Source organism: Lepidochelys kempii, chromosome 26 (assembly GCF_965140285.1).
Source record: "Lepidochelys kempii isolate rLepKem1 chromosome 26, rLepKem1.hap1, whole genome shotgun sequence".
Classification (NCBI taxonomy): Eukaryota; Metazoa; Chordata; order Testudines; family Cheloniidae; genus Lepidochelys; species Lepidochelys kempii.
The window spans coordinates 376,601-397,873 of NC_136405.1; the positions used below are offsets into that span (position 1 = coordinate 376,601).

Below are 21,273 nucleotides of genomic sequence, written 5' to 3' on the forward strand. Positions count from 1 at the left end.
AGGGTGATGATAGAATCATAGATCTGTAGGACTGAAAGGGACCTTGAGAAGTCATCAAATCCAGCCCCTTGCGCTGAGGCAGGACCCAGTACACCTACACCATCCCTGACAGGTGTTTGTCCAACCTGTTCTTAAAAACCCTCCAACGATGGGGATTCTAAAACCTTTTTTGGAAACCTGTTCCAGAGATTAACTACTCTTACAGTTAGAAAGTTTTGCCTAATATCTAACCTAAATCACCCTTGCTGCAGATTCAACCCATTAGTTCTTGTCCTACATCAGTGGACATGGAGAACAAGTTATCCCCAACCTCTTATAACAGCCCTTAACATACCCATAGACTGTTATCAGGTCCATCTCAGTTGTCTTCTCTCAAGAATAAATATGCCTCATTTTTTTTAACCTTTCCTTATAGGTCAGGTTTTCTAAGCCTTTTATAGTTTTTGTTGTTCTCCTCTGGAGTCTCTCCAATTTGTCCATATCTTTCCTAAAGTGTGGTGCCTGGTATTGGACCCAATACTCCAACTGAGGCCTCACCAGTGCCAAGTAGAGCAGGACAATTACTTCCTGTGTCTTATGTTTACTCCTGTTAATGCTTCCCAAAATATTAGCCTTTTTCACAACTGCATCACATTGTTGACTCATATTCACTGTAACCCCCCCGATCCTTTTCAGTAGTAATGTCATGCCAGTTATTCCCCATTTTGTAGTTGTGCATGTGATTTTTCCTTCCTAAGTGACGTACTTTGAACTTGTCTGTATTGAATTTCATCTTGTTGATTTCAGATCAATTCTCCAATTTGTCAAGGTTGTTTTGAATTCTAATCCTGTCTTTCAAATGTTATAAGCATACTCTCCATTCCATTATCCCAGTAATTAATTAATATATTGAATAATACTGGACCCAGGACTGACCCTTGTGATGGGACTCCACTAAATACGCCCTCCAAGTTTGACAATGAACAGTTGATAACTACTCTTTCAGTACAGTCTTTAAACCAGTTGTGTACCCACCTTATAATAACTTCATCTAGACTGCATTTCCCTAGTTTGCTTATGAGACTGTCTCGTGGGACTGTGTCAAAAACCTTACTAAAATCAAGATCTCCTGCTTTCCTCTCATTCAGTGGGCCAGTAACCCTGTCAAAGAAGGAAATTAGGTTGATTTGGCATGATTTGCTCTAGCCAAGTCCATGCTGTCTATTCCTTATAACCCTGTTATCCTCCAGTTGCTTACAAATTGATTATTTAATAATTTGTTCCAGTATCTTTCCAGTTATCAAAGTTATGCCGACTGTTATATAATTCCCTGGGTCCTCTTTGTTCCCCTTTTTAAAGATACGTACTATGTTTGCCCCTTCTCACGTCCTCTTGGCCTTCATCCATCCTCCATGGATTCTTGAACAGTTCTAAAATCGCTTCAGCTAGTTCCTTAAGTATCCTATGATGAATTTTATCAGGCCCTACCAACTTGAATACATCTATCTTCTCTAAATATTCTTTAACCTGTTTTTTTTCCTACTTCGGCTTTTGTTCCTTCCCCTGTTAATATTGATTGTGTTAAGTATGTGGTCATTATTCACTTTTTTTTAGTGAAAACTGAAGCAAAATAGTTAACACCTCAGCCTTCCTAATGTCATAGGTTATCATCTCTCCTTCCCTGTTAAGCAGAGGGTCTATACTTCCCTTTGTCTTTCCTCTGCTCTTAATGTATTTAAAGAACCTCTTCATATTGCCTTTATCTTTCTTGTTAGTAGGTATAACTCATTTTGTGCTTTAATCTTCCTGATTTTGTCCCTACATACTTTTGCTATTCTTTTGTGCTCCTCCTTAGCAGTTCATCCATGTTTCCACTTTCTGTAGGATTCCTGTTTGATTTTCAGGTCATTAAAGAGCTCCTAATGGAGCCATATTGGCTTCTTACTATTCTTTCTAGTTTTCCTTTGCATGGGGATAGTTTGTACTTCTGCTTTCAATATTGTCTCCTTGAGAAATTGCCAGCTCTCTGAACTCTGTTTTCCTATATAAAAATTGCATTAGCCTATATAAAATCACCATCTGCCTGTGGGCCTCTGTGTTGTTCTGTCCATTTTTATAGTTTTCACAGTCTTGAATGATCTATTCCTTCTAAAATTACAAGTTTTGCTCTTTCCTTAAGTATAACTATCCCTACGCAGTTTGTTCCCTCCCCTTACTCCAGATATTTGGGCTTCTGTTTGTTTACCTTTTGTTGTTCCATAGTAATTGGAATGAACCCAACCTAAATATAGTCACTATATACAAAGAGCCTTAATGAATAATGAGTTGTGATAAGTCTGCACTAAACCACAGCAGTGAGATAAACCAAACTAATATGAGAGCCATTAACCCTTCAGATCCCAGCACAAATGCAGCAATGCTGTACATAATTGCTTATTTCTGATACTATTACATGGGTGATTTTAAAAAAAACAAAACAAAAAACTCATAATAAAGTGCTGTAATGACTAGCTTTTTCAGTCAGAGAATTTTGGCTTAGAAAAGTAAATGAAAATCTGAATCTAAACTTCCAATAGTTTGGACAGAAATTTAGTAAATAGATGCCCTTGTCAAACAGTTGCTGGACAGAAAAGGAACAAGTTTTTGAAAAACAAACTTTAGATGTAATGTATTTGATATTGCAAATAATCTGGTGAAGGCAAATGTAATTTTAAAGTGAAGTAGCTGGTGGATTGGTTTTGGCAGGGATTGGGTTAAACAGTGGTTGAGGTGCAGTTGATGCAAGTGCCTGTGTAGAGCTGAGCTAAATGCTGCACCTGAACAAACGGAAATGCACAAGCTGAATGAAGTATCGCAGGGAAGAGACTGAATCTGTAAGTGTGTGAGATGGAAGTAGTGTAGGGGCAGACCACAGCAAGCCTGCGAGTTGTTCAGTACATCTCTTGGTGGGAGCTTTCTCTTGACCACTGCAATGTGCAAACAGCTGTACTGGAGCCGGGTCTCCACATTTACACTGGGCATTCATTTGGACGAGAGGTTGATTGTTGATGCGAGGGCACAGACGCAGGAGACATTGCCACAGGTGCACATTACTCTTTGTTCTTCCTTGAAACATGCCTGGCGATGCCTGGGATGATTGTGTTGGTGACTGACTGCCAACTCTGCATTGTTGCTCTCAGGAACAGTGAAGGAAGAGTATGCAGTAGTGTTCGACTAGACAAGAATAGAGATTCCTATCAGAATACAGTGTAGGAGATTCTTCACTATGGATTTGCACAGATATTAAAAGATCCCTACTCCTTTCTTTATAAATTGGCTTTTGTTAACAGGTGAAATTTTCATGTTGCATATATCCAATTCTGAAAAGTGTTGGGTGATTGCACTTTCATTTCACCATGGGATCCAAATACTAGCCTAACACTAGTGTTAGCTTTTAGCACCAAAGGTTGTTTTAATCCAGCTAGCACAGGATTTTTTGTCTTTCAGTAAAACCTTTTTACTGTTCAAAGGAAGGTAAATTCACTCCTTCATTTAGCTCCCTTCCTATTAGAGAACCTGAGACAACCCCCCAGGCCTTTTCCTAAAAGGGAAGGGCCTATGGAATCAATAAGCTGAGGGAGAAAGGCATTTTTTCAATTAGTGGAACTTTTGATCATAAACAGATACCAAACTATAATTTTTGAGATTTTTTTTATCAACCTCTGAAAAAACTTAGCCTTGATAAGAATGGAAGGAAATATGAACCGAGCACCTCCGTTGCTGATTAACGCATGTGGTGCTTTTGGATAAAACTCTAGGACAGGAGGCTTTTGTTCTTTTCTGTATCTTGAGGTATTTTGTTCAAACGTGTACACCTAGGAGAGCTGAATGAATAATAATCTGAGCTTTCCTCCTTCTTCATTAGTCCTACTTAACAGATAGAGTTATACTAAATGGAAAAATCTGGATTTGGGATGGTAGCATCTCATGCCGTAACCCAAATGCCAAGGATGTTTTTAGCTATTTCATTCTACTGGAATACATTTATTTATAGGCATTTCACTGACACTCTTCATATTAATAGCTGACAGCCTACTGCTAAGTGGTCTCATTTATTAATAGCTATGCAGTCCATGCTGAGACATGTGACAATGCAAAGTCACTGAAAACCTTTGGATTTTAACCATGTGAGTGTTGGAGCCTTTTGAAGTAATGTGATCATGGACTGACAAAAAGTTGAAAAAAATTGAGAGGGTGTGCAATTCCTGGATTCCAAAGCTTATATCCTGGAGAATGTTTGCCAGCAAACTCAGATAAGGAACTGTCAATAGGAGTTTGGGTAACCTCTTAAACCAATGACCATACCCTGAATAGAGATTTGTTTGCCACTGTTGTAACTCACAGCAGTGCATGTGGTGTGTGTGGGTATACATTATCACTGGATATATGTACGTGTATGTCCAAACACCATCAGCAGTTATCTGTTTCTCTGCTTAGATATTGCAGTGGTGGGGACACAAAAGCACCTAGACTGAAAGAAGATTAGGTTGAGTGATTTATAAGAGTGTTTGTTGCGTGCTGGCTATATCTGGGGCTATGACCTGCAGCAAATGTGGGTAATATTAAATGCATCTGATTGTCATGAAGGTGTTCGCTAGCTCTCCCGTCTCTGGATTGGGTGCCATACATGAAGAGTAAGTGGTATTGCTGTTGGCTTTAAAAGCGGATGTCAGCATCTTCCTGTTTCTCTGTGGAGCCATGTAGAGGAAGACAGACTAGATGGATATAAACATATTTCTCCTCCCCTCCTCCCCCCTGTACTCCTGAAACTGATAAGTATTTGATTTTCTAATTTACAAAAATATTTTTTTCTTGAACAGAAAGTAGGGGTGACAGGGCCTCCTGATCCACAAGTCCGCTGCCCTTCGGTTATCGAGTTTGGGAAGTATGAAATCCACACCTGGTACTCCTCCCCATACCCACAGGAATACTCAAGGTACACTGTGCAAACTCTTCACCTTCATTGGTGTTTACAAATTGTGTGATAGTTACTCTGGCAGGTGCAGAAATCCCAGGCTGGTGAACTGGAATTTTAGTATATAAAGAGCATATATGTGATTTATGATAAATAATGAAATGAGTATCTTGGGGTCCATTTAGGCCTAATCAAAAAATTGATAAATTCTCTCATGTCTCTATATACTGCAAGTATTACAAATGCTTTCGAAAGGTATCATAAGATGGATATGCAGAGAGTTGAGATGCTGTGTTCCCAAGGGAGAGAGCACTCCCAGGCTAAGTGATCTGGCAATACATTGTTACTAAACATGTAGATGACTGGAGAAGTTGAGTTTGAGGTCTCATCAGTTCTTTAGTTTTAGCATACATTACAATATAAACAATATTCATTAGCATACATTACAATATAAACTGTTAAAGCTTGTGCTGAGGTGAACTTTGAAATAATCTGATTTAGAGCTGTGAAATGGCAGGATGCATTCTTGAAGGAAATGGAAAAAGAAATAAGCAGAAAAGTTGCTAAGAATAATTTGTTTAAAATTACACTATATGAACTGTTGCTAAATTATTTTTGGTTCCAGATATTTATTTACAGTTGTCATCAGCATAATGCCTCACATTTACCAAACCCAAATATGGTAAATTTGTCTGTTTCCTGACCTAGGAGACTGCCATGTAGCAGAGAGTAAAATTTATTTGGTCGCTTTTATATTGTTTTCTATTCACTGAAAACCTTGCAAACTGTCTAAACCACAAGCTATCCAACCTTCAGAAAAAAAGTCAGTTCAGAATGTGGACCAGCTTTAAATAAGACCATAGAGGGGAAAGAATGAAACCACAAAACACCCTCTCTCACCCAGTCATGCAGCACGGGGATCACTGTAAAAAATAATTCTTACTCTTCCAAATGCTGTGGGATTAGTTAAAATAACTGTAATTAACACTGTAGCTGGAGAGAGTAATTGGAGTCAAGTCAATAATAGCAGGCTCACCATCAACCCCATCACAGTGAATGACTTGAACAGAGAAAGGCTTCATAGAAATTAGAGATTGAATTTTAGAGACTGAAAATTACAAAGCCCTCCCCCCAATGCAGAACAGTTCCTTACAGTATTTCTCCAGAGTTTTAGCTGACGCACACAATGGGACCTTCACCACTTCCATTGGATACTGTTTCACACTTAAGCAGAGCTCAGTACGTGGAACACTGTGTATATGTAAAATGTGTATTCATTATAGAATAAAGAAATGGGGTAGCTTTAGATTTATTTTATATTTTTGGCTGAAGTAGATATTTGGTTAAGTTGTTTGGTTAGTGAGACTGCTTTTATCATTTTCTTTTCCCTCAAGTTCTGTATTGGCAGGACTGAGGAATTTGGTACTTTTGTTATAGTTAATAAGCAAAAGCAATACAATGTATTTATAGATTTTGATTTTCTTTACCTTTACTTACAGGCTACCTAAATTGTACCTTTGTGAATTCTGTCTAAAGTATATGAAAAGTAGAACTATCCTCCAGCAGCATATGAAGAAATGTGGCTGGTTTCATCCTCCAGCCAATGAAATTTACAGAAAGAGCAATACTTCAGTCTTTGAGGTAAGTTAGGAAAATGATTGATAACTGCTGCTTTCCTGTGTCATTTAAAATGTGACACTGATGCCTTTACAACATTCATATAGATCACGTGGGATTCATATACCCTTAAAAATCTTGCCTTCTCTTTGTCCTTAAATCATTCAGCTCTGTAAAGAATGAAGAAGTGAATGATAGCCCTGAGTGTCATAGTGCTGCTAAGTTCATGAGTAGATTAGTGACCTCAAAATATGTTAAAAGCCATAAATGGGGTTAATTTCTCCTTCAGGCTGATATATTAATATAACAGAGTGATCAGTGCCCCCTAAGTGTACCCTACCACTTTGACAATCATCTGAGCCACTATGCATTATCTGGAAATCCTTTCTTTAATGTTTGAGGGTTAGAATGAATTGAGATATCCAACAGAATCAGATAATTGTATGGTGATAAGTGTAATGACTTCATTTGTTCTCTGTTTCTGTAAGGTTGATGGCAATGTCAGTACCATTTACTGCCAGAACCTGTGCTTGCTGGCAAAACTCTTCCTGGACCACAAGACACTCTATTATGATGTGGAGCCATTTCTTTTCTATGTGCTGACACAGAATGATGTCAAGGGCTGCCACCTTGTAGGCTATTTCTCGAAAGTAAGTATTTTAGCATGGAGTAATCTTGGATTCGGACTTGGAGCTGGACCTGTTCTGTGTCGGTTTGAAATATAGTGTTGCCAAAGGGTCTTTCGTTAATTGTGGCAGTCCTGGTCTTAGACAGTGTATGAAGAATTCAGGGACATGTAGCAACTAATAAAGCCAAATTTCCTCTTCATATTGTTGAACAGAGCATATCCTCAAAGGAACTAGTACAGCACTTAGCAGCTCAAAGGGAAAAGTTTTTAAATGACTTCCTATTCCCTTGATGGTGATAGGTAGAACTGCTTGTGAAGTAAACATTGTTACCCACATAAAGCTATCTAAGCTCTTCCTCGGCAGAGAATGTCTTTTCTTGGTCTGCAATTTGAACCTCCTTTCAAACCTTTTATTTTGTATGCTAGGAATGCGGAGTCCACTGGTGCTGAATATATCTTAGTGTTCCCCATATAGAAGCCAGGCATAGGAAGCCAAACAAAGATTTCAAATAGCTACATTTTCAAGTCTCTTTGTCCCAGCAGTAGTTGTTTTGCTTGCAATCCTAGCCATCAGAGAAACAAGGCAAAAACCAAACAAAAAAACCCCAGTGGCAGTAATCAATGGTCATCTTTCAACTTCTAGACCAGCACACAATGGCTTGGATTTTGATTTCAGTTACAGTGGTGTGAATCTTGGTTCACTCTAGATTTACACCAGTGTTACTTGGATATGAGAATCTATCTCTATGTCTTTAGCACCTCCATTTTGGTGCTTTTGAGTGATTGGTGGGGACTTAAAAATGACCGTCAGTGTAGGAATTTATCTTTGTTTCTAAGTCGAAGAAGGTAGCAGATGTCACTGTCTCATTCTTTCCCCCCTCCTGGGGTGGTTGTTTCAGTAGTAATGACAATGACTTGGTACTGTTCCATCTTAACTCACTGGGGACTGTGCTTCGCTGCTGCGCATTGCTGTCCCCAAGGAGCTGTGACTGGGGCTTTCATTCTTAGTCTTTAGTTCAGGATTAATTACTAGCTCACACACAGCAGCTTCTTTTCCATCTCACTAAACCATTGTTTTTCAAGTTTCTTTCTCTTTTCTCTATCAGGAGAAGCACTGCCAACAGAAGTACAACGTTTCCTGTATAATGATTCTTCCCCAGTACCAGCGTAAGGGCTATGGCAGGTTCCTCATTGACTTCAGTAAGGATCACTTTCACATTCATGTTTTTTTCACCTTTTCATATTTGTTTGGCCTTTCATATTTTTAGACGTGGAAGATGTACAGGTATCCAGGAACTTTCTTGGGTGAAATACCTTCTCCAGAATTAGCTGTATTCTGAGAGCACCAGAAAACATCCAGGCTTCTGGGCTCTGCTCTTTAAACTGGTGGAAAGCTAAATGCTGAAAACAAATACATGATTCTCCCTCTGATTCCCATGTTTACAACATAAGTGCCTCATGCCAAAAGCTGTAGAGATGCTCAGTGCAGAGTTTCTGGCAAAAGGTAACCCTACTTTAGTAGGTTTCAGAGTAACAGCCGTGTTAGTCTGTATTCACAAAAAGAAAAGGAGTACTTGTGGCACCTTAGAGACTAACCAATTTATTTGAGCAGGAGCTTTCGTGAGCTACAGCTCACTTCCTCAGATGCATATCGTGGAAACTGCAGCAGGCTTTATATATACACAGAGAATATGAAACAATACCTCCTCCCACCCCACTGTCCTGCTGGTAATAGCTTATCTAAAGTGATCATCAAGTTGGGCCATTTCCAGCACAAATCCAGGTTTTCTCACCCTCCGCGCCCCCCCCCCCCCCCACACACACACAAACTCTCACTCTCCTGCTGGTAATAGGTAATACTTTAGTAGTTCTTTCTGAAATCAAGTAAACCCTAAAACTACATTGCTTGTTGAAACTGTCAGCAGCTGAACTAAGAGACTTATAGTTTCTCAAGCAGATGCTAATAATAGTTTGTTTATTTTATCTTTTGATTTAGAGTAATCAAAAACATCTATACACAGGCTCTGAGCACTCTGTCATTTGTATAAAATTACGAACTCAAATACAAATTTCAGTCAGCTCCTCTTACTGACCAGCAGCTCTAAATACAAACAATAACACCCCATTACATTGGCCAGTACCTCAGTCTCCACTGTCAGCTTGTCTGCACTTACCAGTACAACGATACTGGTATAATTAAACCACTTTACTTATACTGAGGTAACCCCTGTGTGGCCACTCTTATTCTGGAATTAGTGTCCACACAGGTTGTTATAATGGTACAACTATACTGGAATAGTTCTGCCAATAAATTTCCCTGGGTAGACCAGTCCTAACTCTCTTCAAGGACCAGGTAAAATACATGGGCCCTACAAAATGCCCTGAAAATCAACAAATCTAGGTTATTTCAGATCAGGAGTGGGAGCCCCCGGCTCTGATAGGGAATGACTTGTCTGCCAGCAACTGCCTCTTTGTTCTATCTAGCATCCTTGCCTCCTCTGATCACAACTATGGTAGTATATCACAGGAAAATAGGCAGTCTTAGGCCCATTAGGGCTCTATAGGTCAGTACCAGAATATGAGAAGCTCAGGGATCTAATTGAAGTTTCCCAACATAATATTTTTTTTAAAAGGTTTGGGATTTTTTTGGTTTAGCCAAGTGGTGGAAATATGTGCTTCCCCTTGAAATCCTCAGTCATCATTTCAATCACGTTTTGTGCCTGGAATATTCAATTTCACAAGCACAAAAATATCTGGGTGTGCTCTGAGGAGAAGGTTACTGCTGTTTTAGGCTGAAGTCGGTTATGAAATAGTTCTTTTCCCTCTTGTCTTTCATTAATGATTAAAGACAATAGAGTGACAGTACACTGTTTTGTAATTACAGGTTTCAGAGTAACAGCCGTGTTAGTCTGTATTCGCAAAAAGAAAAGGAGTACTTGTGGCACCTTAGAGACTAACCAATTTATTTGAGCATGAGCTTTCGTGAGCTACAGCTCACTTCATCGGATGCATACCATGGAACTCTGCTGCAGTTTCCATGGTATGCATCCGATGAAGTGAGCTGTAGCTCACGAAAGCTCATGCTCAAATAAATTGGTTAGTCTCTAAGGTGCCACAAGTACTCCTTTTCTTTTTGTTTTGAAATTACTATATTAGTGTACTCTAAAATAAATTTGAAAAGGATATTTAGAAGGCTTTCTGCACTTTAACTGCATGCTCAATATCCAGATAACAGTTCCAAGGCACTTTCTCATTATATTGTCCTTCTTCACCTGAAGAAGAGTTCAGTGTAAGCTAAAAAGCTTTTCTCTCTCACCAACAGTAGTCCAATAAAAGATAGCTCACCCATCTTGTCTCTCTAAGTTCAAAATAGGCAGATTATGCCATCTAGTGGTAATAGCTCATAATCTGTAATCAAAGCAGGATGCAGTTTATAAATGTCTGAATGTACTATAGAATAATGGAGGTTAGAGATGGAAAAGATCTGACCGATTATTCGGTGTCTCCTGTAGATGCAGGATATAGTCTTGGTTTTCAAACACTTTCTGTCCCTTTTTTGGAAGAATGCCACTGTACAAACTTCTCTATAATGTTGCCACTGGGATAGGATGTAACATATGCATCCTACATCCTACATCCATATGTAGGATGACTACATATGCCAGTCCTTGTGAGAAGTTGCTTTGTGTTTCCTTAGGCTATCTGCTATCAAAGCGTGAGGGCCAAGCAGGGTCCCCAGAGAAGCCATTGTCTGATCTGGGCCGTCTTTCATACATGGCTTATTGGAAAAGTGTAATATTGGAGTGCCTTTATCATCAAAATGACAAGCAAATCAGCATCAAAAAGTTAAGCAAACTCACTGGAATCTGCCCTCAAGACATCACTTCCACTCTGCATCACCTGCGAATGCTTGACTTCCGCAAGGACCAGTGAGTATAGCAATCGCACGGCTTCTCAGCTGGGATCCAGATACAACTGTACAGAGCTGGGGGAGGGGTCATATTCATACACTTGGGTGGTGTAACATCTCCCCTGCTCCCCAGGAGCTGGCTCTGACTGCTCAGACAGCATTAGCAGGACAGATCACACAGTAATATGCCAGGGTGAATGTTGAGAAGGGCAAATATATAATCTGAGCATCAAAGCCAAGTAACATACCATCAGCTCTTACACAATAGCAGTGATGTGTCTTTTTACTTTTCCTGTTTCTTTGTGGAGGTAGTATGGAATGGTGTCATTCAAAATCACATGAGCAAAGGTACTCTTTGTCCTGCAACAAAGATCTTGTTTACATTCTAAAAGTGACCATGTCAGCAGCTCAAGTTATAACACTGATGTCCCCGAACACAGTTAAAGCACATTTTTGTAGTTGGGACTTAGCCTTTTGACTGTGTTCTTGAGTAGCATTAAGCCTTTGATATGTACCCTAAGTAATGAGTGTGTCTCTCTCATCGTTTCCTTCCCTTCATTTTAGGCTGCCTCTCCCTCAGTGTATATACACCCAATCCCACAGTCTTAATACCCTCATCTAAGAACATAAGAATGGCCATACTGGGTCAGACCAATGGTCAGTCTAGCCCAGTATCCTGTCTTCTGACAGTGGCCGGTGTCAGATGCTTTAGAGGTAATGAACAAAACAGGGCAGTTTATAAAGTGATCCATCTAGTCGTCCAGTTCCAACTTCTGGCAGTCAGAGGCTTCGGGACACCCAGAGCATGGAGTTGCATCCCTGACCATCTTGGCTAATAGCCATTGATGCACCTATCTTCCATAAACTTATCTAATTTTTTTTTTAACCTAGTTATATTTTTGGCCTTCACAACATCCCCTGGCAACAAGTTGCACAGGTTGACTGGGCGTTGTGTGATGTACATCCTTTCATTTGTTTTAAACCTGCTGACTATTAATTTCATTGGGTGACCCCTGGTTCTTGTGTTAAGTGAAGGGATAAATAGCACTTCCTTATTCACTTTCTCCTCACCATTCATGATGTTATAGATCTCTGTCACATCTTACCTCAGTTGTCTCTTTTCTAAGATTAACAGTCCAAGTCATTTTACTCTCTCCTTCTACGGATACTGTTCCATACTCCTAATCATTGTGGCCCTTCTCTTTACTTTTTCCAATTATAATATATATATTTTTTAGATGGGGCAACCAGTACTGCAGGCAGTATTCAAGGTGTGGGCATACCATGGATTTATATAGTATCATTATGATATTTTGTGTCTTATTATCTATCCCGTTACGAATGGTTCCTAATATTTTGTTAGCTTTTCTTTCTGCTGCTGCACATTGAGCAGATGTTTTCAGAGGACTATCCATGATGACTCCAAGATCTCGTTCCTGAGTGGAAACAGCTAACTTAGACCCCCATCATTTTGTGTGTATAGTTGGGATTATGTTTTCCAATGTGCATTCCTTTGTACTTATCACCATTGAATTTCACCTGCCATTTTGTTGTCTGGTCACGCAGTTTTGTGAGATTCCTTTGTAACTCTTTGCAGTCAGCTTTGGACTTGACTATTTTGAGTAATTTTGTATCACCTGCAAACTTTGCCACCTCACTATTTACCCCTAAAGTCAAATGAGGTTGTAACATTCAACTTGCAGTTTGCTCTGTAACTAACAATATCACTGTTAGCAGTGGCAAGGAATGGGAAGACATTAGTGCTGTCTCTGTAAAGCGGCGGCTCTGAACATGCGGCCCAATTAGCACACAGCTGCGGCCCAGCTCAGCTATGTGCTAAAGGCTCTGAGCTGCTGGCTGCCCTGACGCGTGGCGGGGTCCATGCTCCGGGTGGCCCTGCCTTGGGGCGGGCTCTGGGGTCCGGGCTGCCGGCTGGCCTCACGCAGCTGGGTCCAGGCAGCCAACTGCCCCCCATCCCCAAGCAGCAGGGTCTGGGGTCAGGTCCCTGTCACACGACCGGCTCTCCGCACCTAGCCCCACTCTGTAGAGAGGTCTCTGGGCGGAGGGCTCTGAGCATAGGGGGTTAGGTGGGGGGCACTGTGGTTCTCAACCTGTGGCCCAGCTAATACAACGATAAATAAGTTGAGAACCGCTGCTCTAAAGACTGAAGGTGTCCTCCCTCCCAGTCTTAGGATATCTAAGATGATAGAATGTTGTCCCCTCAGACTGTCCTCTGCTACTTTTCCTTCCTGAAGTCTGACATGATGGGCATCGATTGATGGTACAGAGTCCTTCTTTCATATCTTGCTTTGCATCAGTTTCTCTCTGTCTGTGTTTAAAGTGTGCACCACACATATGGCAGACTGAAGGATTTTTCTCTATTCACAGATTTGTTATTGTTCGTCGGGAGAAACTTATCCAGGATCATATGGCAAAGCTCCAGGTGAATCTCCGGCCCGTAGATGTAGATCCAGAATGTCTGCGTTGGACACCTGTTATAGTTTCCAACACTGTTGTCTCTGAGGATGAAGACGAAGAGACTGAGGAAGGAGAAAATGAAGAGCAGCAGCAGAAGGAGAGAGAGGTCAGTGTAAGAGTGAATCTGTTCTCTGTATATAGACCATAGTGTGCCATTTGAGTCCTACTTGGACAGCTCTTGTACCTCCCCAGACAATACGGTGTTTTGTTTCCAGACTAGAAATTTAAATAGGAAGCTATGGGGTTTTATTTAATGGTAGAAGACATCAGAATTTTGGTTAGGTTGCTTGTCTATTTTCAGATCAGAAACCAGAAAAGTGAAATCCAAATGGGGCATAGTCTGGAGGGAAGTAGAGCCCATCCTGGTGCAGCGTGGTTAGAAATTCCACAGGGACTGCTGTCACTGAACAATTACTAATTTGTTTTAACCTACAGAAATGCACAGGCCACACACTGTAAAAATGGAACCAAGGTTGTAATAATTTAGAAATTCTCCTATGGATTTTTTCCCTTAAATAATATTTGTTTTTTTCAAAAACATTAGACAACCTAGATATTCAAAGATAAGTTTACAGTTAAAAACGCAGAAGACATTAGCCAGTATGAAAATACACATTGAAGAACACCAAAGCAGTGTGACCCTGCCCTTGTATCACTGCCCACAAAGCATGGGAAACCAGGAGGCCATCATATCCTCAAGCACTTCACTTTGTCACGTCAGTAACAGCGTTGAGGAGTGACCTAAATAGATTACCTTACTCTTGTTGACAAGCTGATTGCACACTGCTATAGCATTTAAACTGTGAAATACACTTGACTCTACATTGCTACAGAAAATTACTTCTGTTGTCTTTGACCATATGCAATATATGAAAAAAGGGCTTTTACATCCCGCTTCCTCCAAGGTTTAACAGATACTGGGCTTTGGTGTAAGATTATTGTATTTTCATTCCAGCAGGTATCAGTAAACTAATATGGTCACTGGTAACAGAAATAAGCTGTCAGGCAGCTTGTGGGAGAACATTATCAAACGGGGATTTTGGACCCCCCTTTGCAGCCCTTCGAGATCTATCTATTTGCCATTCTACAGTTCCCAGGAGTCATCCCTGATACCTTGTTCTGAGTCCTTCAGTTTCCAGTACTGTCCCTTGTCTTGGTCAAGAGCTTTTTTAGGGTGGGGTTCAGGATGGAAACATAATTTAAATAAAATATGTGAAATTTATTTGTTTTTATTTAATTCAGGTGGTAAAATCTGTATTGTGGGAGAAGAAGGAGCAAGAGCCTTATTCTCCTACAGAGAGTGAAAAAAAGCCAGACGTAATTCCAAACAATTCTATACGGCCAAATAAACAAGTTCTTCCCCTGGACAGTCTTCCTGCAAACAGCCAGACATCACGGAGAGGCCGATGGAGCCGAAAAGGAAAAAAGCTGCAGGAGCCCTTTAGTGAGAAGGAACAGAAACTTCTCATGGAGGAAAAGTCAGCAGTCCCCAGTGGGCGATGTAGTGAATGCGAGGAGAAGTCGGCAGCCTCGCGGGGGCGATGTGGAGAATGCGAGGAGAAGTCAGCAGCCTCCCAGGGGCGATGTGGAGAATGTGAGGAGAAATCTCCAGCTGCACGGGGGCGCTATGGTGAAGATGAGGAAAAGTCTGCAGTCCCTCAGGGACAGTATGGCAAAGCTGAAAAGTCATCAGCACCCCGGAGGCGATATAGTGAAGGCATGGAAATGTGGAGGGGGCAGCTAAAGAACAGCACCGAGCCCCTGAAATGCAGATTTACAGAGGAGTGTGACAGATTGCCCCGGCGCTATAGTGATGGGGATAGGACTCTCCTGAGGTGCTTTAGTGAGAGTAGCGAAGACGAGGAGGATGAGCCCGTGAGTCCTCGTTCAAACTCTCCACCAGTTCTCACCAAGCCAACATTAAAACGAAAGGTACGTGCTTCTTGTGCTCCTTCATCTCTGGCTGCATGCTGCAGTACGCGTTCTCCCTGGATTGGTACCATTTTGGGGTACATTGCTGAAGATACTTGGTTTAAAGCTATACAAGTTACAATATAGCGTCTGATCTGCCTCTTTTCAAAGAATCTAAGAGACTGTCCTTGTTTCTCGAATGTGTGGAGAAGGCAATGTGTGGAGAACACTTTTGCTAACTCTTTTAGTAGAGGTTTCAGAGTAACAGCTGTGTTAGTCTGTATTCGCAAAAAGAAAAGGAGTACTTGTGGCACCTTAGAGACTAACCAATTTATTTGAGCATAAGCTTTCGTGAGCTACAGCTCACTTTTCTCCGTTCCCCAAGGCTTTTGATTTTCCAGTCTCTTCTGTTACAAAATACATCTATTTTATGTCATATACAACACAATAAACATGGAAATAGCATTCATTAGAAAAGGAGCTTCACAAAACAACGTTAACTAATCAGCAAGATTAAAATAAATTGCAATGTGAGGACTTCACCATGCCTGACTTTGGAGATATGAATTCTATAAACATGACCAAGAAAGCCTTGTGGTTAGTAGCAGGATGCTGCAAACAAAAAGTAGAAGTCATCTTTTCGGCATGATCTGTGTAGATGGTTTTAATTCACATACATATGTGCTGAAATTATGTTAGTTAGCTGTTAGTTAGTTAGTTAGCTGTTGGACAGTAAACCTGTCGAACTGTTATATAGCAGGCCATTGATGGATTGTTGATCCTCAGCTCTTACAAACAGATTCTGTTGTGTTACACTGGTGTAAATCCAGTTAACTTCATAGAAGTGTGGCTGAGTGAATAAAACACTGGACTGGAACTCAGAAGAGCTGGGTTCTAGCCCCATCTCTGCTACTAGCCGGTAGGGTAAGCTTAGGCAACTAACATCACTGCTCTGTGCCTCAGTTTCCCCATCTGTAAAATGGGGATGACGACTCTGATCTCCTTTACAAAGTGCTTTGAGATCTACTGACAAAATTGCTGTACAAGAGGGGGGCAGTAGTAGTAGTAGTATTCCTCTGTATTTTCACCTTCATCACTGAGGGGAGAGTCTGGGCCATGGTTTCAAGAGTGTCTAGATTTTGGAGGCTGAGCCAACGCAGACTGAGTTCAGAAGTCTTTTTTTTTCCATTTTTTCAGTGGTTTATTTTTGCTGTATGTGATCAAATGCCTTTTCCCCCTCCTCCCAGAAACCAATTCTCCATCGGAAGAGGCGAGTCCGTAAGCGCAAGCACCACAACAGCAGTGTTGTCACTGAAACAATCTCTGAGACCACAGAGGTACTAGACGAACCTTTTGAGGACTCTGACTCCGAGAGACCAATGCCCCGATTAGAGCCTACCTTTGAGATCGAGGAGGAAGAGGAAGAGGATGAGAGTGAACTGTTCACCCGGGGCTACTTTCGCCACTTACCCCCCCAGGATACCCTCAGGCGCAGACCCTCCTCTAAGAGGAAGTCCAAAGATGAAGAGGAGTCTGATGACACTAACGGTATGTTTCATGAGCAAGCTGTGAATTGGCACCTTGATATAGTTAAGGGTACTGAATGAGTTGATGAGCCTGAATCCCTCAGGAAGTGGTATACACTGCCGTGTAATTTCCAGATAAAATATCTAATTAGGCACAGATTACCAATCAAACCAACCTCTGATATTTATAACTCATGTGAAAAATGTATTTTTATATTTAAAGATCATCTCAGCATGTGAAGAGATAACAGGTCATCTTCACATTTCACCTATTCAACTTCCTTAGTGAAGGAAATATATGTGGCTGTAGTAATGGTTACGCAAATGTATCACTTAGAGAAATAAAAGCAAAGCAAATCGCAGCAACCTCTTACTCAGCCTCCCCTTACAGTGACTAAATAAAGTAGGAGGAATAGACAGTAAAGGGTCTATTTGGGATCTGTTCCTCATTTATATTGGGTATACTTGCCCTCAATTTCTCGTCCTTCCCCAAAGTACTCTGGTACTAAACCTTTAATACAGACAAGAAAAATAAATTTGGTCTGAACTGTGGCATTTAGTGTGCTGTAACACTATAGATGTAGCATCTCTCATTCAGGTATTTCACTAATAACCTAATTCACAGTTGTTATATGCTCCACTATTGCTTAATACATTGCATATACCCTGTGGGAGCTCTTTGATTGCCTACATTTTATGAGGGCAAACAGCCAAATAAAAATAAAGGACCATAAGAAGGAGATGTTTGGTGTTCTCATCCCACCTTCAGTGATTCTTACTGGAACTTCCTAAGTAATTTATAGCACTCAACTGGCCTCTCATTAGTAGAGGAGAATCATCCCTAATTGTATTTACATGTTGAAGAGGTAATGATGTAATTCTGTCTGTCTTTGCTATTTATATAGCAACAATCACCATTGTGTTCCTACAGTGCTAATCCCCATTTGCATTAAAATTAAATTTAAAAAAAAGTGTGAATGCAACATGGATTGGGCAGAAAGAATAACAAAATGTCATAACATGCAATAGTTAAGATTAAAAAAAATAACTTGAGATGAGAAAAGATCTATCCGGTCCATTTTAAGCAATGAGACTTCCAGTACTTTCCCTGGGAAACTATTATATAAACTAATACATCACATTTCCAGGTTTCCCCTGATGTTTGACTTACGTTTTTCTTCTCTTAATTTTATCTCATGTCTCCTAGTTATGGCTATGTTTACCATACCAAATAATTCCTGTCCTTCCAGTTGTTGCTTAATCAAGCTACATATATTTAATTTTCTTTATCTTCCCATGTGACTTAATCCTGCTTGCCCCCAGTCAGTTCTGTTGCTTTTCTCCAAACTTCCTCAAATTTGTCAGTATCTTTCAAGTAATATGTTCCCAGAAATGAGCACACTATATCAGATATTGTTGCACTGGAATCATTTACTGTGTACTCCTGTGTCTTTTGATGCTGACGTCTTTGCAGATCCTGCAGAAAATGGCATTGGGCTTTAAGAAAAATGTGAATTTCTCTCATTTAACAAGATAACAATTTAAAGGTCATTATAACTAGTTCAGTGCAGGCCATTTTTGGAGAAGAATTTATAGATTAATCAAAAACTTGAATCAGTTTTTAGTTTGCTGCAGTTTGAGAAAGCTCTGAGCAGGTGCACAGGAGGAGGTTTCAGTCTCAGAAAGACTACATTGGATTCATTTACAGTCAGTTCACATTGAGAAGATTTTCTTCACAACCATAAAGGCTAGGAAGTTTTTTAACGAAAGCTCAGATTCTGCAGAAACTTATGTCATTCGCCAGAAACTGATGTCATACCAGGCAAGTGGATTTTTTAGGCCCTGTCTAGGAGGGATTTGGCTCAAATTTTCCAGAATAATTTATCTTTAGGCTAAGACAAACATTTAAAATGTTTTATTACGTCCCCAAAACGTCACCTTATGGTCTGAAATTTGGTCTCAGGCCAGAGGGTGAGTTGTGTCTTGGCCACATTGGGGCCACTAGATAGAATGGGGAAAGGGGTGGTACATTGTCCAAGGCCTGAATTTAAAAGGAATCTTGGCTTCAGAGATGCCTCTGTGAGCAAGTCTGTGCTCTAGAGAGACAAAATGTATCCTTTCAATGTACTCTGCTCTCTAAATTACTATCATTTCTAAAACATCCAATACCATAGCGTCCAGTCGTTTACATGATGGAAGAGAGTGATCTTTTTTCCATGTAAGACTAAAATTCTTAGAACTTACAGTTAGAACAAGGAAGGGCAATTTTCAGTATGATTGCTACCAGGCTCCTTCTGTTTAGATTTAAGTAGACACTGATTTCGATTAGTCACATATACTACACAGATGTGCATGCGTATATATCCTTATAACAGAAAACGTTACATCATCATAAGGGGACCAAGATATGATTGATTCACTATTGTTTTTACAGTGCCCAAAAATGTTCTGGATCCTTAACAGTACAAATAAAAATAAAAGGTCCATGCCCAGAAGAAATTAAAATCTAATTATAGAGTTTACACAAGAAGAGGGTAACTAATAAGAAAGGTGAACAGAAGTGGAAGAAAAACACATTTACTCAATTTTGGCATTTGTGAATCTTGACGTTTTGGTTTTTAAAAAGAGGATGATATTAGTGACTTTAACTGGGTTATTATATAGGTGATATGGCAGTACTGCGCTTCTAGAAAGTTTCATTTCTGGCAATAACTTTGACTTTCCTGACATTTTGCATTTAAATTTCAGCTGGATTGTTCCATTCATTTGGTCAGCTTTTATGAAGGAAAAAAATTTCATAACCATGAAGGCTGTAATATATGGAATATTCAATTTATAATTAAAGAAACATTTTTATGGATTCAAACCCTACGGCATCAATCTCTCAAAAAATGTAAGGGAAGTGGTGGGAGGCCCCTTAAAACCTGTAAATCTATATTGAACTTATTGATATGGAAAATTTAAGTTCTTCTTCAAGTGCTTGCTCATGTCCATTCCATGTTAGGGGTGTGTGCTCACCACAGGTACCGGTGCAGGAAGTTTTTCCCTCAGTGGTATCCGTAGGGGACCGGCTCTGGTGCCCTCTGGAGTGGTGCGCACATGCGCCAGTATAAGGGGTGCCGCCGGCTCCCCCCTCCCTCAGCTCCTTCTTACCGCCAGTGATGCTCCTCACCCATCTCCTTGCTTTGGGAAGTGGTTCTTTTTTCCTGTCACTCATTGTGTAAATAGTTCTTAGATAAGTATTTTTCATTGTTCTCTTAATAGTTAGCGAAATAGTACTGCAGGTAAGTTAGCCCCCTAAGGGACTTAGCCCAGGGATGGGCACCAGGAGATTCCAGCCAGAGGCCTTCCAGGCTGCAAAAGACATCATGTCTTTGCTGGTGCCACCGATGCCCCGTCAAGACCTCGTCATCTCCAGAGGGAAGCCGGCACTGGGGCTTGTGCAACGGTCTCCATCGGTGCAGCATCATTCCACAGCGGTCGGCGTCGAAGCAGCGATTCCCAGGGATGCACTTCTGACCTGCCCACAACAACCAGAGCTCCTGGCACCATTTGCTGGACTCTTGGCATTGGTCCCCCGAGGCGTGGCATCACTCGCCGAACAGGCGATGCAGAGCCGAAGCATGCCACTGGTCTCCGGGATCATGGCACCAGTCACCAGAGCATGGGCATCACTCCTCGGGGCAACAGAGATCATCCGCACCACAACACTGATCCCCAGAACCACGTGACTGGTCCCCGGGGCCGAGACGCAGATTCCCAGACTTGCTGCACCAATCTCCAGAGTCGAGACTGCATTCTCTGTTGCCCCATTGTCGGTCGCCAGACTCCCAGCGTCGTTCCCAGAGCTCTAGGTGTCGATCGCTCGTGTACCGTCACCGATCCGTCGATCTCCGCCACCAGTCCCCAGACAGGCGCACTGGGACCCTGAGCCCCAGCACTTCTTCCGCAGACGCTGGAATGGTAGACGCAGAGGGGACATGGACATGGCGTCAGTGCCACTGTGGTCCCCAAGGGAGGAACTTTCTTCCTCAGCCTCAAAGGCTGAGGAGATGGCGGGTTCCTTGAGCCAGGCACACCCAGCCAGATCTGTAGGGGTTCCACCAGGGCTACCCGCTGGTGAATGGCCCCGGGGTCAATGGCCTAACTCGTGGCACTTTTGTAACCCGTGGGGGTTCTCCTAGGAATCAGAAACCCAGATGCAGTGTTCAGTGTCGGGGGTGTCAGAGAGGAGGTCGGCAACAGTCCCCCACCCCCCTCCAGATTCAGA

At 41.2% G+C, this 21,273-nt stretch overlaps 1 protein-coding gene across 4 annotated transcripts in view; it reads left to right on the plus strand.

The window, feature by feature from the left end:
* KAT6A (lysine acetyltransferase 6A) overlaps positions 1-21,273 on the plus strand; it is an 81,742-nt gene that overhangs the window by 47,483 nt on the left and 12,986 nt on the right. For all 4 annotated transcript variants that reach the window (XM_073325195.1, XM_073325198.1, XM_073325199.1 and 1 more), the window contains 8 exons: positions 4,839-4,954; positions 6,433-6,574; positions 7,039-7,200; positions 8,285-8,378; positions 10,876-11,107; positions 13,477-13,672; positions 14,809-15,498; positions 16,725-17,025. In XM_073325195.1, the coding sequence (XP_073181296.1) occupies positions 4,839-4,954; positions 6,433-6,574; positions 7,039-7,200; positions 8,285-8,378; positions 10,876-11,107; positions 13,477-13,672; positions 14,809-15,498; positions 16,725-17,025 (1,933 nt within the window). The remainder of the gene's footprint in view (positions 1-4,838; positions 4,955-6,432; positions 6,575-7,038; positions 7,201-8,284; positions 8,379-10,875; positions 11,108-13,476; positions 13,673-14,808; positions 15,499-16,724; positions 17,026-21,273) is intronic.